This window comes from Homalodisca vitripennis, chromosome 3 (genome assembly GCF_021130785.1).
Source record: "Homalodisca vitripennis isolate AUS2020 chromosome 3, UT_GWSS_2.1, whole genome shotgun sequence".
Classification (NCBI taxonomy): domain Eukaryota; kingdom Metazoa; phylum Arthropoda; class Insecta; order Hemiptera; family Cicadellidae; genus Homalodisca; species Homalodisca vitripennis.
This window is the reverse complement of record NC_060209.1, coordinates 118,967,867-118,987,890: the sequence shown is the minus strand read 5'-3', so window position 1 is coordinate 118,987,890 and position 20,024 is coordinate 118,967,867. Positions and strand designations below refer to the sequence as shown.

The window sequence follows — 20,024 nt, the reverse complement described above, 5'->3', positions numbered from 1 at the left end:
AATCTCCTGTTAAAATTCGCTGAATCGAGCTCCAAGTTAACCCACTACTCTCTGATAGTTCCTCAATTGTCTGTTGACGGTTGGTGAGCACAAGTTCAAGAATTTTCTCAACATTTTCGTCCGTTCGAGAGGTTGATGGACGTCCAGAACGAGGTTTGTCTTCAATCGACATGTCGCCATTTTTAAATCGAGCGAACCACTCGTAGACCTGAGTTTTCCCCATAGCATCATCTTTGTAAGCTGTATTCAACATTAAAATAGTTTATGCAGCATTTTTACCAAGTAAAAAACAAAATTTCACAGCTGCATGTTGTTCACTTAAACTTGCCATGACAAAAAACGAAACAAGAACAAAACAGGGTTAGCGAAAACAGTCACTACGAACAAACAGAATGCACTAGGACAACGGAACTGGGGTCACTGAGCTCGCAATGGGTTGCGCGACACACGCCTAGCGGCAGGAATGTGTACTACACGCTGCCGGCTGCCAGCAATACAATTCCGGTTTTTTTTTGGGTACCCCCTCGTATGTTTGAAGTTTCTTATTGATGGTTTTTGTCTTTTAAAGTAATGGGAATCTTCTGGACATTTCTCAACGTTATATATAATAAGTTTATAATGTTTTAATTCAATACTTACATAAAATGAAGAATTTCCTTTTGGCATATATAATGATATTGCAGTTGAGGATATTATTTAAACAATACCATAATTGTCATCAGATTAGTTTTGTTATTATTTATTAAGTGGTATGTACTAAGATCAAGTATAATAATCTTCAACCTCTTTCATACCATTTATTATTATTGTGAATGATGCTGAAGGAAAAATTATAATATTTTGAAAAAAGTTGAAAACACAATTTTTTATTGTTGATTTTGTTGCTGGGAAGGTTCCGATTGGTGTCAGGAAGGAAAACAGTCAACACCTGACCAGTCCGACGATGACAGAGAGGGTGGAGCTACTGCTTTGTCCTTGGAGCACCTTGGTATACAAAGTAAGAACTAGTTTTAATAAACTTAATACTATGTTAATGTTTTGTTTGTTATTTGTTAATTGTTTATGGAATGTTCAATGGAACTTTGAAATTTTAAAGATTATTCTTAGGTTCCCATTATTATCTATAATTTAAATGCTTTTTGAAAGTTTATAAAATACTTGACCAAGTATTAATTATTATTTGATTACTTGACAAGCAGTTGGTTAGTTACTGATGACCACAATAATGTAATGATACATGTTGGCTGTTGTATTGAAGCAAGCTTGAATAAAACATTCATTTTAATTGTTGAATATCAGACAATAATGACTTTATGTCATATTCTACAAAATAAACAATACAACTACATGATATTTGGTACATCAGTTATTCATAAGAACTTAGTGTTTCAGGCTGGATCATTAGAAGAGTGCCAGATTGGTATTTAACTATTGCCAAGATTTGTTCTGTTACTGGAGAAGAGCTCAAGTACATTGTTTTCTCTTTTGTAAATTTCTATGGAATGAAACTTGTTAGGAAGGACGAGGTGAAATTTTAGAGAAAAAAATATTTTGTCTAATACGTCTTTGTTCCTTTATTTATTTGATTTAATTAAAGTGAATAGGACCTCCCTAATTTGCAGAAAATCTTATCAAACTTGATTGAGTGGAAAATTTTGTTTCATATAAATTTTGGTGTGAAAAGAGTAGTACGTAATCTATCATCATTATGGTAATTATACTTATACCTCATGTTATGTGCAAACAGATATTGTGAAGACCATAACCTATTATGTAATATCTCCCAAAGCATCATTAAGATCAGAGATAACTATATGAAAGAACCTCAATCAAATTTTCCCAGCCTTGGAATGGGGTATTATACATCAGCTTAAAAGGCATTTGTCAGTCTCAAAATAGTACTGAAAATATAATTAATTTTACTAGAAACACTAACTTGTCTGCCTAATGTCAAGATAGAGAATACATTAGTTTTGCTGATAACCAGAGGCCAGAAATTTGTCAGCTTTAAGGAAGTATCAGGAGTACATAAGCTTTGCCAGAAACCTGTCTTGCTCGCATGACGTTAAGATTGAGTTACAACAGCTTTGCTGGCAACCTTAGATTGCTAGACTCAAGACCGTATTGGGAATACACTGGATTCACTAGCAATCCTGTTTACAACAAAATACTATTAACTGCAATCACCAAACATTAAAAACTTTGTAACATTTAGTTAAGAGATTAAGGTCTAGATATTCTTTAAATATGTTATGTACTGTGTTAATGTTAAAAACCAATTCTTAAAACGTTTTAAAGGTTACAAATAAAAACAATTCAATCATAATTGTAATTTTGGTTTGGCTTTAAAAGGATTGTTCCAATCATTTTAGTATTTTTAGATAAAGCTGAATATGACCTCAATAACTATATTTTGTATAATAACACTAAACCTATGAGTGGAGGTAGATACAAGAGGTAAAAATACAAACCATTTTATATCCATACGTTTTAAAAAATGATAGAATAATATTTAAAACAATTTTTAAATCAGATTGTATAATTTGTGAAATGAAGATTCATTGAAGGAGGAACTCTTCTTATTATAAAAACAATTTCATTTTTTTATAAAAGAAAACTCACAATAGTCCAATAATTTTAATTTTCTTACACTAGTAGACTGCAAGAAGAAACAAGAAAATTAAAATTATTGGACAATTGTGAGTTTTCTTTTATAGAAATTAATAGAAAATTAAGATTACTAATTTATAATTCCTTTAAAATGTACATAAACAGGTACCCAAGAGCTAGAAGTTGATGACAGGAAATGCCGCAGACCTGCAACTGCATCTGGAACACCATCAGTTAACACAGCACTCGCATTGCCTATCAGGCCATCTACAGCTGTGCCCAAGAAGAAGTCACCTCTTTTTACTAACAGTGTTGGAGGTAATGGTGTGCTTAAATCTAAGTTGGTTTTTGTGCTTAAGTTGATAGTTACAGTTTCTATGACCCAAGAAGATTTTACTTCTGTGAAGATACTTCTAGGTAAGCTTCTGGGAAATAAATGGAGGAGTTCCCACTACTTTTTTTTATCTCTCCTTTCCTCTCCCTGGCCAATTCCTTCTTAGAATTATGTCATTGCCTGTCTGTTTGTGTGATAACTCTTGATAGAAAGGTCTTAGAGACTTAAAACTTGTAAGAAAAAGTTTTTATCCATTATTGTTTTGCAATGCCATTGCTTCTTCTTGATAAAAAAATTACTTCTTGAAGGCCCCACATCAATTTCACAAACATGCGAAGTTAATCAGTAAAAGTCAAAGAAATGGATTTTAAAGAATTGATGACTGCACGGTCTAAGACGCCGGGCTTTGGATCTGAGATAGAGATATCGCAGGTGCAAATCATCTCTGGGACCATAGTACTTTCTATCAGTACCATAAACCTTGGCCTGTTTTTACTCTTCTCCTAATTCTGTTTAATAAAATCCTCCCACAGGCTAGTAAGCAAAATAAGGTTTAAAAAAGGGGTCGACATCTCCTTTATTAAGAATGACTGTTTAAATATATATCTCAGAAAAAAGCTCACAAAATAAAAACAAGACAAAACAAAATCATTAATACTTCTACCTCCGTTACGTCATGGATAACATGATTAACCTACCACCTCAAACAAAATTGAATTTTGCACCACTTTTAAACTACATGTCATCTTTATTTTTCAATTAAATCAATTACAGAACATAACTGGGATAGGATAAACAAGGCTTCATTGAGACTTATAAAATTATATGTAGTTATTTAAACAATTAAACTTTAAAACACAGCCAAGAACATTCTGCCTAATTACATAAAAATCTCAATGATCAAAACTGATTATTATGAGTGAACACATAAGAGAACTTCATACTGGATTTCTATTGCTCCTTGTTAATTTTGTCAGCAGTTTTGGCCAAGTAATATTAAGATGTAATATTTTTAAAATATATTTATTTCATGTTAAAATAAAATTGAAGTGGGAAAAAACTGCACATAGTATACCTTCATTCTCATAGAAAAAACACAGCAAAGCCGTTCATAAGTACAGAGCTGGGTTATTGCAGGCCATATTTATATTTTTTCCAAAATCAAATGGCAAGACACTGTTCTTCCCGTTGTCTTCAAGATCATCCTGTCATATATAATATCAGCGACTTTAATAACCATCAAAGTCTTGCAGTGACAAACTAAGTCAAGCACCTGTTAAATGTAGAGGCCTTCAATCAATGTTCAGATGTCAGCCTGGATTGAAATCTGCAAAATAACCAGTGACATTGTCAATGCTATTTTTCACTATCACAGGTGAGCTATGTTAAGCAAGTAATGAACAATGTTTCTCAGATGTTTCCTCCAGAAGATAATTTGATTTTTTAACCTTATTAATACAGTACATACATAATTGTATCTCATTTATAATTTGGTGTACCACATTTGGCACTATCTTCATATACCAGTTTTAATTGTTAGTGTTCAGATGTCTCCATATAGAACAAACCATTTCCATACAAAGCTGTGTCTAAAGTAGACTTTTTGAATATGTAGGCTAAACATACTTCTTCTTACTTACCAACTTAATAATATAATCTAATTTTATACATGATTAAAACTACATTAAAATACATACCATATTTAAAAAACTTTAAATAGGTATACTTTGTTAAAGTGTGAATATTTAGATTAGCTCCACTTTACGTACTGCTTATTGCAGCATCTGAAATCTGAAATCAGAATCAGAAGTTTTATTGGCCATTAAGTATTCCAAAGATTACAATAGGCTTCGTCAAAAAAACATTGTTTTTTTCAGCTTAATTCTAGTGATATAGTATAAATATATACTTAGTTTCCAGTCATATCTATTATAATAAATATATAATAAATACTTAAATCTACTCAAATAAATAAAACATAAAAAAACACAAAAACACACAGAGACATGGAGTTAAAATCTAAAATTTAAAATAAATATAATAAATTATGGAGTACCCTTATATATATATATATATATATATATATATATATATATATATATATATATATATATTTGTTATTTACAACATATCACATTTCATATACTCCTCAACACTGTAAAATTCCTTAAGCTTAAGCCACTCTGACATGTTTGATTTAAATTGTTTGAAAGGTAAAGCTATAACAAAAAGAGGAAGCTTATTAAATAGTTTTAACTGCTGGTATTTATGGCTTTTATAATATTTATCTAGCCTTATATTAGGAGTTATCTTTTGATCTGGTATCATACTCATGGAGTGTACATTGTGTTTCAAATCTATCTTCATTTTCTTTTACATATATTAGGTTATAGAAAATATAAGTACATGCCAAGGTCATAATTTGAAGCCTAGAAAAATGTTGTCTGCAAGACTCCTGGTATGATAATCCAGCTAATAATATTCTAATTGCTTTTTTCTGCCAGACAAAAACGTTTTTTGCTGTACTGGAATTACCCCACAGTCGAATGCCATAACACTAGTGGCTATGAAATAAGCCGTTGTACGTCATTATAAGTGTTTCTAAGTTTACACAGTACTTCAATTTTCTTAGCAGGAAAATTACCCTAGATAAATACCCTAGAAACTAACATAGACTTGACTCCTTGAATTTGGAGTCCATGTCTGTTGAAGATATCCAGCAAGACCGAAACAGTTGAACATCTTGACAATACTTCTTAATGATTGTCATGATTACAATACACAACAACCCACCAGCATCACCGGAAAAATGAGATAGGGGACCTAACAATGGTTGACAACCATCCTAGCCAGTCTACAATGAAAACGTTCAAAATATACTCTTGGACAACACAATAAGTTCTTAATTGTTTTTGTGTCACATCATTTTGACATCAGAGACACCTAGGTTTCAAAATAATTCTGTCTGGTTTTCACAGTTGACAGTGTAATCTAGAAGAAGAGGTGTTCTCATTGTCTCAACATGTGTACAATTCAGTGCACTATGATGTTTTAGACATGATCTCAAAGCATAGTGGATTAACTGAGTTTTCCACACTTAAAACAGCTATCATGGGAAGGGTTGTTTTAATGGGGATATTGAGTTTAGCTCCATTTCACCTTCCACAAGTGCAGCGTCTGAAATCTAACATTATCACAAAATTGCTTTTGCATTTAAAACTGTACAGATTGCCACTTTTACAAAGACACTGATAAGATTGCCCAGAAGCACTTCTGTGCAGATATATTAAATTGATTGGATGATGATAAATATTTCTTGGACAACATAATATTTTCTGACAAGTCAACTTTCACTTAAGTGGCAAGGTTAAAACATATAACTGTAGAGACTGGGGTAGTGAAAATCCACATGAAACATTGCAACATGCTTGTGTCAGCCCTAACCTGAATGTGTTTTGTGAATTGAGCAAGAAGAAAATGTAAGTTACTTTTTCTCCAAGAGAGAACCATCAACGATAGAAGGGATAGTGTACCTGGATTTGTTGCAACAATTTTTGATATCACATATCGATGAGGATGACCAAGAACAAAATGTTTACTTCATGCAAGATGAAACACCACCACACTATCTGACTGACATCTGTGAAGTTTTCAATGACCGCTTTCGAGGTCAATGGATTTGGCCAATTGCAAGGCCCCCGTGTTCCCCAGACCTGACACTGCTAGACTTTTTCTTCTGGGGCTTCATCAAGGATATGGTGTATGTACCTCCTTTGCCTTTCATTCTACCAGAGCAAGAATCTATACCATCGCTGAGCAAGTTACACTTTCAATGATAGTGCGAGTTTGGGAAGAAATTGACTACCAATGGGATGTCTGCAAGATAATCAACAAAAGCCGTATTGAACCTCTTTAGTTTAAGGAAAATAACTTGAAGTGCCTTCCTTTAAAACAACACTAAAACTAAGACTGTACCTTTTTTGAATAAGTTTATATGAATTTTCAAGAATTTTTGAAGAATAGAAGAATTGAAGTTTTAAAGTCCTTTTTGAAACACCCTATTTGTAGAAGTGATGCCACAGAGAGGACTAAAATAGTTAAATGTTTTGCTACCAAGATATTCTGATTTTTTAGCCCTTTAGAAATTATGCTACAGGCGCTTATTGTGCTAAAATGTTTTGAATCATCGTACTCTAAAGTATTAAAAAAGTTTTTATTGATTTGTGCTGTACTCTGCATACTGGCTGCTAAAAAGTTAAGCGCCTAACTGGTGTAAGAAAAACTCTATTTCAATCTTAGATGGAAACTTCAAGCAAAATTGGCTGAGTGGATTGATTTTTAAAGGTTTATTACCATTAGGACCATAAACATTATTGGTTTAGTGCTAACAAAAAATAAAATTTCCACAAAATTTACCTGTGTATTTCTACACCAAAATTACTTTGTCAAAAGTGGTTAATAGATTTGGTGATGCTCGATGCCAGTAAAAAGCAAGGACTTATGAGGACAACTATGAGTCACTGTGTAAAGTGTTACCAAAATACAGGACGAAAAAATGTCATGAAAAGATGCTGACAAAATAACCAAACAAGTGAACATACACTGTAATAAATGCCCTGGAGAACCACACATGTGTCTAGATTGCTTAAAAAGTGAACACAAGTCAATTGGTGATTTAATTATAAACTTTTGATAGTTAAAATTGTAACTAAACATTAATTTTATTTTAAAATTTAATTTTGTTGTACTGTAAAAGTATTGTTTTTTTGTTTTGTTCTATTTTTAGTTTGTGCTAACATTGTGTAATACACTAAAGAATTTTTTTTCTTCCCGAGATATATCCATAAACAAAGTTGTCCAAGTGGTTTTAATTCTACTTCTTTTAAACATGTGATATTCTGGTCTAGATTTTATGATAAAAACTACAAAAAAAAAAAAAAAAAAAAAAAACTAAATTTCCTTGTATCAAAGATTTATTGTTTCTAATAAACAATAACAATTTACTTATGTACATTAAGACCTAACCGGTTACTAGTTTAAAGGCATCTGATTATGTTCCTGAGTTGATACATTGGCATCAAGGATGTTGTAGTTCCACCAAACTAATCTAGAGCACTCCATTGTAGTCAGTTGCTGAGAAATGGTGTGCAGAAAGGTTGCTGGTCAACGAGTAACCCGTTACTCATAACGCACCAGGTTATGTTCATGCATGAGTAACAAGTTACTCGTTTTGCAGCCAAGTAATTTTCTTAGTATAACAACAACACAGGGAATGTGTTAACTATGTAACCAAGTAATATATTCATAGAAGAAATTTTGGCTTTTAGCTGATCCAGAAGGCTTGTCTGAATCTGTGAGCAAGCTGACGTCAGGAGGAGTTGTGTGTGGCAACTTAGCAGCAGCCCTTCGTGGTAAACATCGACAACACAAGCCTGCCTGGACTCAGGTCAGATGATACGAAAATTTAATAATTTTTTAAGTAAAATATCAATACAAACTTAAGAGTGTAAGGAAAATTGCTCTAAAACATTTTAACAATTTACTTATAGCACAAAATTTAATGCTTTTAAGAGAATATATTTATATTGCCAAGAAGTAAATAATGTTGCAAATGCTGCATGTAACTATAAAACTATACGAGGCAGAATATAACATAGATTAAATGTCAAAGTCAAAGTCAAAGTCAAAGTCAAAATGTTCTTTATTCATATACATCAAGTACAGAGATAGTGTCAAAAATTAATAAACCTAATTGGTGACATAAAACATTTTAGAGTAGAATATTAATGTCCAGGGTTGGTCATTTGGTAAAATTCATCAAGTGTGTAGATGGCCTGGTGTGAGAGCAGTTTATGGAGTTCAGTCTTTAGCTGTTTCCCCTTCTTCGTTCTTATTTCTATCGGTAGACAGTTGCTCAGCTTTCTTCCTATGTAGGATGGTTTTTTTTCATACTGTGCAAGTGGTGAATGGGCAGTGGATACATAGTTGAGTTGCGGGTGTTGTAGTAGTGCAGGTCTTCAAGCCTTGATAGGTTTTTCTCTATCAACATATAAAATAACTTCTTGTATGTAGAGAGCGGTCACGGTCAAGATCTTTAATGTTGCAAAGACCTCTCTGCAGCTTTCCCGGAAATGAAGGTTTGCAAGTATTCTTATTGCTTTTTTTTGAAGGATTAGAATTCTGGTCATGTTAGCATTTGATGTCCCTCCCCATACAGCTAGACCGTATCTTATATGTGCCTCAAATAGAGAGCAAAAATAGGCAGTACGTGCTGTAGTCAGATCACCAATTTCTTTAACCTGTTTGAGTGCATATAGGCTTGAGTTTAGTCTATTGCATAGCTGGTCAATATGGGGTGTCCAGGATAAGCTTGAGTCAATTGTAAATTCCGAGGAATTTGGTTTGTTCAACCAAGTTAACTTCTGGTGAGCAATTAATTTGTCCTGTTCTTCTCCCAAACCCTAATTGGGTAGTTTTAGAGGGGTTAAACCACTAAGTCATTTCCATCACAATATTGATATGCCATGTTGACCGCAATAAAAGCATTTACACTAAGGTTTTCAGGTGTATTGTTGTCAAGGATTAAGGTTGTATCGTCAGCGTACATCAAAGTTTTAGTATATTCATGTAAGTATTGTGGAAGGTCATTAATAAAAAGAATAAAAAGCACTGGACCCAGCACGGATCCCCTGTGGGGACACCTCTATGTATAGCATGGGTTGTGATCGGAATGCTTTAGTCACCCCTTTTTCAGTAGACTTTAGTTCGACTATTTGACTTCTGTCTTTGAGGTAGCTTTCGAACCATTTCAGAGCTGTTTCTGTTACACCAAGTGCTTTTAGTTTCTTCTGTATGAGGTCATGACCCAGGCAGTCGAAAGCCTTACTCAAATCCAAGAAGATAGCTGTAGTCAGGTTGCCTTTTTCTATGCTGGTCAGTCACTGATTCTATCAAGCTAATCATTGCTGTAGTTGTTGACTTGCCATTGACGAAGCCATGCTGAGAGCTGCTTAACAGGTTGTTCAACCTGCAATGTTCTAAATAGCCTGACGAGAACAATTTTCTCACAAAGTTTTGAGACAGTTGGTAGTAAATGAAATGGGTCTGTAATTACTTAATTCTGATTTACTGCCAGTCTTAAATTTAGGATAGATTTTTGATATTTTCAGTGCTGAGGGAAAGTGTCCTTCGTTGAAAGATTTATTGAAGATATCAGTAAGGGGGATAGATAAGTTCTTCTGCACAGTGTTTTAGTATTTTTGTGGATATATCATCAATACCGGCAGAGTTTTTTGATTTAAAGTTTTTAATAATTAATCTTAATTCCTCTTGAGTTGTGGGTCTTAATGAACTAAGTTCATTAATTTGAGTGCCTATGCGTTCAGCTGGGTTCAATTGGTTTTCTATGAGAGTTTTTATTAAGGTTAAATTGTGTTTTTTGCCATGTTGGCAAAGTAGTTATTGAATTGTTCAGCGACTATAGATGTATCTTCAATAAGCTTTCCATCAATGGTTAGTTTTTTAGTTCAGGTGAGCAGTTTTGTTTTTTTGATCGGACAGTATTTATTGTTTCCCAGATTGTTTTAGATTTGTTTTCTGAGTTGAAAATTTTACTAGCAATAGCTTGGCTTCTCAGAGTTTTCAGTTTTTGGTCATAGGTTTTTTTGAGATCCATTGCTTTGTTTTTATCCTCAAGATTTCCTGTAGTTTCATACTCGTTAAGGTGAGTTAGGAATTCATTCTTGAGCACTAGTGCTTCTTCAAATGAAGAATGTAGTGCTAATTCACTTTATAAAAACTGTAAGTACATATATATACAAGATGAAGTAAAGCAGATAAATAAATAAATAAATAAAAATGCCTTTTATTTCCAAGCGTTTCTCAGTACAAGACTGTTTTCAGAATAACTTAGGTTAATCATTACAAATATTTAAAATAGGTGCAACAAACAATATTTAACAAGTACACACTAAATTTAACAGTAACTAAATAATGAACTAACATAAACTACGTGACTATTTTAATAAAAATCCTTTACTTTTATTCTAAACGAATCTAGTTTTACTAGTTTGAGGTTTTCGGGGAGGTCGTTGTACAATTTTGGGCCGAAGTAAGAGAAGCTTCCCAACCCAATTCCAGGTTCACTTTTGGAAAGTGTAGCAAGTGCGTGACATGACAGGTTCTGTATTTTGAAACCTCCTCCCGGGATGAGAGCCTCCCGCTTAAGTACTGTGGCTCTCCATCAGACATAACCTTGTGAATTAAAATACAGGTCTGTATCCTGCACACAGTTTCCATCAGCAATAGGCCAACAGCATCGATAAGGAGAAACATGATCAAAGCGTTTCAATTTGAAAACAAAACAAATTGCGGAATTTTGAAGCTTCTGGATTCGCTCCTGGTTTCCCGTTGAGATACTGTTGCCATAAGCAGGATAACAATAGTAAAACACAGAGAACACGAAAGCCTGCATTAATTGCAGCCTTGCAGACTCCGGCAGCAGATCCCTAAACCTGTAGAGACCCCTTAACCTGCCAATGGCATGCTGGATGGTATAAGTGACATGGTTGGAGAACGTAAAGTCCCTATCCAGCACTACGCCGAGAGTCTTCATGCTGTCACAAACAGCCAAACTCTCGCCACCGATCATGACTCTCAGACCCCTGTCACTTAGGGCCTCTACAAGGTTGTGTGGGGCAAGATGAATCACAGTGCACTTGCTAACATTGAGTTTGAGGCCATTGTCATGCGACCACTGGCTGATTCTCTCTAGATCAGAATTAATCCTCTGAAACGCCTCTTCATTGTTGCCAGGCGCATATGACAAGTGCAATTGTGAGTCATCTGCATACAGGTGTACTCCACTGTTTTGCACACATGAAGGAAAATCTTATGTGTACAGGTTGAAAAGAATTGGGCCCAGACAACTTCCCTGAGGTACACCTCTACGTTTAAACAAGACAGCAGATGCCTCAGCTCCCAACTTTGTAATCTGGCTCCTATCATCTAGATATGATTTGACCCAATCTATTACACTTTTGTCAAATCCATAATAATGCATCTTCGCCACCAGCAGTTCATGATTTATTGAATCAAACGCTTGTGAATAGTCAAGCATTACAACTGAGCTATATCTTCCTTGGTCTCTTTCATCGATCAGATCACTGAATAAGTTTACCAGGGCAATGCATGTGCTGTGGCTTTTCCTAAAACCAGATTGTGTTGTTGGCTAAATGTTTTCTCTTTCCATATAATTAACAATTTGTCTTGTTACAATTTTCACGAGAATCTTCGATATTGCGGGTAATATCAATATGGGTCTTAACTGTTCAACACATTTAGGGGCTGCCACCTTTGGCAAAGGGTGTACAAGACTAATTTTCCAGTTTTATCCAGACTTGTTTATCAGCCCAGCCTCTGCCCCTTTACCTTCAAAACAATCGAGAGATACTCTATACCAGGGTCCACATCTTCAGTGAGTGTGCACTGTTCATACACAACACCGTCTTTAACGTAAAGGGCCACTCCACCACCAGCTGTGTTTCTTGAAAGACCTTGCACTCTGTCTTTTCGGTCCATGCGCAACATGGTTTATTGGTGCAACAAGATTATTGATTTATTGGTAACAGTTCGTAGAATTGTTACCAATATTCATATTATGTAGCGTTCACCGTGTGAGAAATTTGTATTCATGTAATAGCACTTATTACATCACTGACGATGGAAGTGTAGGAATTATTTGGCATTCTTTTGTTAACTTACTGTGAAATGTATTATTGAAAGGTGTCTAACATTTTGTTACTTCTTTTTGTTCAGGAGATTTTTTGGAACTACCGAATAATAAACACAGTTCATGTATAAACATTTATGAGGCATTTTCAAATAATCATGAAGACTACCTTTGATATATTAGTTCTTCTTATTCTAAGTGGCAACTTGTTGACAAGCAGTTGACTCATCTGTTATCTAGACTTAGTAGAGGATGAGCTCTTATCTAAAGTGCTTTTGTTTATCTGATACTGATTGGATGATATGATCAATGCCAGTGATTCAACAAATATTCTTGAACTTTTCTTTTTTAATTCTAAAGTTTTATTTCTTTAAATAAATAAATAAAATGTTCCAAAAACATGGAAAGTGTAGTGGAAAGTTTACTATTGTGAGCTTTTGGTAAAATATGCAGGAGTTTGTACATGGCTACTAAGAATTTTTAACTTTTTAATTGTTTTAATTAATTGTATGATAAAACATTTTCAACATCGTATTACCACTTGGCTAGATAAAAAAATAGATTAAGCTGACTCATCTCTGTTCTCAGTGAATATGTGAATAGAAATGTATGATTATTAGTATGACTATGGTAGCAGCTGTTAAGTACCCTTACATATTCAACAACAGTGTGACTAAATCGTCTTATTACTCTACTACAGTTATCAAAGCATACTTTTTCTAAGAGTGGAATGAAAGTAGATGAATCAGGTTGTTCTAATATAATTATTAGATTTACAGAAGGGCAATTATCTAAAAATGCCATTTGTACACTAAATTTTATTTTTTAGCTTAAACGTTAAATTTGTAATTAAAATCTTATTCTTGGGTATCAAATTAACTTGGTATTCACAGCACTAATACTGATATGACATTTTGAAATAAGAATATTAGTTTTAAATACTGTTTTTATAAAGTAGTAGTATTTGTTGTGTCAAAAATAATAATATTGTTTATAAAGAAACCAAAATGGCTTTGGAGGACATATATGAGGTATGTTGAAAAAGTAACAGGACATTTCATTTTTTGAAAAAAAAAATTATTTATTAGTCCACATTAATGTAGACATCTTCGAGATAGTCCTCATTAGATATTATGGAACTTTGCCAGCACTTCTTCCAATCCACCAAACACTTCTCAAATTTGATCTTTGGGATAATCTTTAACCCTTTCAGCAATGAACTTTTAATGTCATCTATACTTGTAAAACAATGGCATGAAAAGAAATTAGAAAAATATAAAATAAAAAGTAACATGGAGCCATGTCTAGAGAATATGAAGGCTGAAGTATCGTTATAATACTGTTTTTGACAAAAAATTCACGAATAAGATTGCATTGTTATGGTGCAAAAGCATGAATTTTTTGCCACAAACCCGGGTGTTTTTTGAATAGCTTCATGCAAACAATATTGAACTTGTAGTGCTCCTTATTGACCGTTTAACCTTGTCGCAAGACTTCTTGATGCACTATGCCATTAAAATCGAAGAACACAGTGAGCACAACCTCATGATTGATTGCACTTGTCGTGCCTTTCCCAGTCTTAGTGATCCAGAATGTCCTCCACTGGGATAATTGTCTTAGTTTTGACATCATATCTGTAAATGCATGTTTCGTCTCCTGTTATCAAATGGTAATTCTGCATTGTTGTTAATATCTTTAAGTGACTACCATTTGCTGCTGTTTTTGTTCAAAATTCAACAAAAATTCATTTTGGAATAAATTTTGCAGCCACACATTTCATATTCAAAAAATAAAAAAATTGTAATGTCATGAGCCAAATGACCAAAGCCATCAGTGATTTCTCTGATTGTAATACAGTGATCATTCATAACTACTTCTTCCACTTTTTTCATGTTTACATTGGTTACTGATGTGCTGGGGCATCCTGAGCATTTTCAGTGTCTTCACATCCATTGGAGCATTTTTACCACTTGCAAACCCTTGAATTACTCATAGAACTATAGGCCTTTATTAACATTTTCCACACTTTATTTAATTTTTTACACAAAATATGATACAAATCCTTCGATCAATTTTTTTAACAATGAAAATAGTTGAGTTAAAAAAAAAGACATCTAACCTTAGTAGCTGCCACTGAAAAAGTAAACAATGAATACAGTTGGAAATTTTAATATATCTCAGGGGCATAAGTATCAACATAATAAAATAATTTTGACAATTGTACTATCCAAACCCACAAAACATTAAAATTTCCATTACTTTTTGAACACACCTTGTGTACAGTATTCTAAAATATGACAGAATTGATCATTCCACTCAAAGTATAAGTGGAGACCAGAGACCAAAATAACAAGTAACTAAGACCAAGTTATTAGACAAAATGCACATGTAGTGGTACCCTTGTTTCAAAATATTCTTACTCTTTTTATCAACCTCTGGAAATACAACAATAATCTCAACTTCTAATTCAATTTGTCTTTGCCACTGATAGGAATCAGAAAAGAACAAGATTGTTCATAGAAATGGCCTGAACATGCCTCCATCATACACAGAAATTGAGAAGATAGAACCTGAGAAGAATGGAGCTGGAGATTCTACCTCTCGTCCTCTGTTGGCGGCCAGTCGTCAGTGGCGAGAAGCCTATCATAGCTTCCGCAAATCTCACAAGTTGGTATTTGTTTAAGAATGATCTTTGGCAGTATGTGAAGCTGTGGTAGAGACTAGCACAATTAACCTTCATTATTGTACTGATACATAATTACATAGGACATCTTGGAACGGTGTATTAGTCTTTAATCATGATAATCTTAATACTCTACACACAGAGAGTAATAGTATATGATAACAGTTTATAATAATGTATAACAGTCTAACCCACATTATCATACCGGTACAAATTATATAAGACACCTTGGTATGATGTATCTTAAGTCATGATAATCTCAATACTCTAAGGGCAGATGTGAATTATAATAGTGTATGGCAACAGTTTAGAGTTCAGAGTAACATAACTTTACCACACATAAAGTAGCTATGGTAGGAAAGGTTGATTCAATTTGAATGTTGAATTTGGCTCCAGTTCACCTTCCTTTAATTGCAGTGTCTGGTATCTGATGCTGACTAAGATTTGACTCATGGAATCTGGAGTCATGTTTATCTGAAGAGATACAAAGAAAGTCGGCCACGAAGAAGTTCAAAACAAATCTTTACATTGTTTCAACATCAGAGACATCCATAAATAGGTGAAGTGGCAATCTTATTGTTTTCTCAGGTGAACAGTTGAGTCCACTACAATGTTTCTGAATTGACCTATAGGCATGGTAGAGCAACCGAGTTTTCTACACATAACGTAGCTATGGTAGGAAGGGTTGATTCAATTTGAATATTGAATTTGGTTCCAGTTCACGTTCTTTTTATTGCAGCATCTGATATGTGACACTGTCTCAGACTTGACTCCTGTAATCTGGAGTCATGTTCTTCAGAACAGATCCAAACAAAGTCGGCGACGAAGAATTGAGTGAGACAGTGACAGATGCGGCACTGCAATAAAAGGAAGTTGTGCACCTGATGAGACAATGAAACTGCCACTTCACCTATTTATAGATGCCTCTGATATCGAAACAATGTAAAGGTTCGTTTTGAGCTTCTATATCACCGACTTTCTTTGTATCTCTTCAGACAAACTGATGAGTCAAGTCTTAGACACCAGACGCTCCAATAAAAGGAAGGTAAACTAGAGCCAAATTCAACATTCAAAATTACTTTACTGCAGTCCATTTCATATTCATAATGCAGTATGGTTCACTGTAGAATCACGATCTTATCAGGCAGGCCTATCAGTACTGGCTCTTAGCAGATAGTATATTTTGTTTACCAAACGATTATTTGTAAGCTAGAGTTCTGAAATTTTGTATTTTTGTAGAAGTATTTACAAGGAATTTTTTATATGATTATCAAGAATATAATTTATTGATTTGTGTAATTGTCTGTAGCTTGAATATGTAAGTTAGTACAAATAGTGTTATTTTAGTATTGAGTTAAATGTGAAAGGAAATTTGAAATAGAGTTTTCAATTTGAACGTTTTTAATTTAAAATTATTGTTTCAAAATGTATGGTTTAAATTAGAGGTTTTAGCAAGAAACTTATAATGGATATTTATAACTTTTTATTAGAAACACTTTTTGTTCACCACAACAATATCTTTGTCAGAGGTACAATCATTCAGTTCAAAATGTAGTACATGAATAATATACTACATTTATTATGTTTTATGAGGCATCAATGGATTTCAAGGCTGAGATTGAGATTGTTTATTTCAAAACACTCTTTGAAAAAGAAGATACTGATGTCTTCTTTTTTCAACATATTATGGTGTTGGGGTCTTGTGTAATAGTGAAATGAGTTAACACAGAACATATAAGAGGTATCAGTTTTGGTAGCTATAGAACTAAATTCCAGATATCCAATACATCAATTTAACTTAGGCTCTTAATAATTTGTAAGCCCTTAACCTTGTTATTATCCACTATTCTTAGTGCTAATGAAATTTAAATATCATCAATTCATGAATTCTTAATGGCAACTCACATTTAATTAAAATTGTGTAATTAGCAACAGTTGCCATAATACTAAATTTTGTGAAAAAGGGATTGACTACTTCCTGAACAATTATAATAAATAAATCATTGCCACAAGGTATTTTTCCAGCTCAACTTAAAATTGCTAAAGTGTATCCAAAGTTAAAAAAGGGTTCTGCTACAGAAATAAATAGTTACCCCAATCTCTCTTATACCAACCTTTTCAAAAATGATTGAAAAGATTATCTTGGAGCAGCTCCTACACTACCTTGAGTAAAATAACCTACTTAATATAAACAACATGATTTTTTGAAAGCCAGATCAACAGCTACTGCTCCAAAACAAATTGTAGAGCATATTATATATAAACTAAAAGAGGGTTGTATTATTACCAGTTAATTTTTATATTTCATCAAAGCTTTTGACTGCTTTAATCACAGCTCCCTGGTTAAAAAAAATAAAATCACTACGTATAGCAGACTGGTTCCACAGCTACTTAACTGACAGGAAACATCTTGTTGAGTTGAAGGATACTATTAACAATCTAACCGAAAAGGCACAATCAGAACTACTACATATACAGTGAGGAGTACCTCAAGGCTCAATTTTGGGACCAATACTATTCCTTCTATTAACTAATTATATGTCCACTCATTTATCAAGAATCTATGAAACAGTAATAGATGCAGATTATTCCATGATTACACTTGTAGAAAAAACTAAAGAAAAAGTATTAATTAACACAGAAAGAACTATCACTAAGACTAAAGAGTACTGAGTTCCCAACCACTTAGTCTTAAAAGAAAAAAACAGTGCAGGTAGTATCCATAGCTAAAAACAATAATACATAAATTATGTAGGAATGCCTGGCATTGACTAAACCTAACATAGTAATTGATACAGTCTATTTTGGAAGCCACATGTGGATCAGCTGTGCAAAAAAAACTCCATTCAGGAATCTTTCTCATACACAGACTCAAGCAAGTATGTACTCCAGAGGCATTATGTAAATGAAGAAATGGTCTATTAGCTGCATTATTACAGAAATGTCATTTATAGTCATCTCCTTTTTAAATATCCCATTCTTGAGATAAGGTCTTTAGAATATATTCCCATATCCAGATCAATTTTCAGTGTGGAATTGCCCCTTCATGATTACAGGGCCCACCAGTAAAGAAGATAATAGTCTACCGCTGGAGTCCTGGATTGGACACATGCATTATTTTGCCACAACTCTCCCCTCATCACTCTCACCACAGGGGCTAGATTGTTAGGCCCACAAATAAAAAGATGCCCCCGATAAAGAAGGTTTAGAGATGAACCTTATAAATTAAAATGCAAATAGTCATATTATATCTAAAGTTCATTGTTTAAAACAAGGTTATGCAAAATTTACAAACTTTACATGAACTACTCACCCAACACGGTATGAAGGGAGCTGCAACGTTTTGATATCAGGCACACTTTGTCGGTTGGTAAAGATAATACTGATGAAAGTAAATCAAATAATACAAAATAAAAATCCAAGTAATTTGAAAGCATAGTTCTTTCTTTATGTATTAATAAATTACTGTCCATCCAAAGTGCAGTTTAAAATGTTATTACAAATTTTCAAATGAAAGTTTCATTGTTATCTGCTATTGTTACAGAGAATTAATTTGTTGTTTTCTAGATCATGCTGCACTGTATAGGTAGATTTGTAGTTCATCTTTATGGACTCTGGTATAAAAACTATTCTGTGATACTTCATAGATGTGCTGTATAAAATAAACAGAGAGAAATGTTATTTTCTTGCATTGTCTTGTGACCTTTCTACAATCTTATTTTTCTGTCATTAACTTACTGCAGCCTATATTAATTTACTGTCATTATTTTCAGAGAACAATGGAAAAAAGAAGAGGAGGAAGATGGTGCTTAGTTTTATTGATGAGTTATCGTCCATTGTTTTAATTTTGTATTATTGATGTTATTATTTTATATTATGTTAATCGAGGTACTTCTTTGGCTGTGTTTACTAAACCTTTGTTGCTATCGTGAATGATATTTAATCCTGAAATACAATGTACTGTTCTCTAGTAATAGAACAATAATTTTAATCTTTAAATTATTTATATAAACTTATTGTAGTTATATGTTACAGTGAAAATACACTTATTTTATAAATAGGTATTCTATTTTTTTACCCATATTGTGTTTCTATGCATTTTGAATTAAAAATAATGTCTAGCTATCATATTCTTAACTATAGCAATCCAAGAACCTCTATTATTAAAATAATTTCTTAAGTTTTGTACAGCATTTTTAGGTATCTAGTACTATTATTTTATATACATATTTGGTATCAATTAAAAGCTTTTAAACTCTAAATATGCCTTTTGTGGATTTGAAGTAGATTAAACTGTAGGACTCTACATCTAAATTTTATACAACCCCTTACCATCATCTAAATTTCCAATGTTATTCTTATGAGAGTAGTATTTTTGTTTACTGTAGTTTAGACAATTGATTAGTGAAACGCATGTATTGCTCAGAAAGGTAAACTAAAACCCAATAGCTATCTTAGCATCAGCTAATTGGTTATAACATCCACTTATCAACTTATCACATTACTTATTTATGATGGTTCACACTCTATATCACTATAAGATTATCTTATAAGAGTTTAGGTACTTAAAAATATTATTTTATTTGTATATTGGTATAAATTGAAAGCTTTTATACTCCAGATGTGTCTTTTGTAGATTTGAAATACATCTGACTTTAGGGTTCTGC

The 20,024-nt window shown here is 33.1% G+C and overlaps 1 protein-coding gene across 1 annotated transcript in view; it reads left to right on the top strand.

The window, feature by feature from the left end:
• LOC124357412 (leucine-rich repeat-containing protein 56) overlaps nucleotides 1-19,520 on the top strand; it is a 36,054-nt gene extending 16,534 nt beyond the window's left edge. The window contains exons 6-10 of the mRNA XM_046809196.1: nucleotides 893-997; nucleotides 2,776-2,928; nucleotides 8,272-8,390; nucleotides 15,166-15,341; nucleotides 19,131-19,520. Coding sequence (XP_046665152.1) covers nucleotides 893-997; nucleotides 2,776-2,928; nucleotides 8,272-8,390; nucleotides 15,166-15,341; nucleotides 19,131-19,170 — 593 coding nt within the window. The 3' untranslated portion in view covers nucleotides 19,171-19,520. The remainder of the gene's footprint in view (nucleotides 1-892; nucleotides 998-2,775; nucleotides 2,929-8,271; nucleotides 8,391-15,165; nucleotides 15,342-19,130) is intronic.
• Nucleotides 19,521-20,024: the final 504 nt, after the last annotated feature.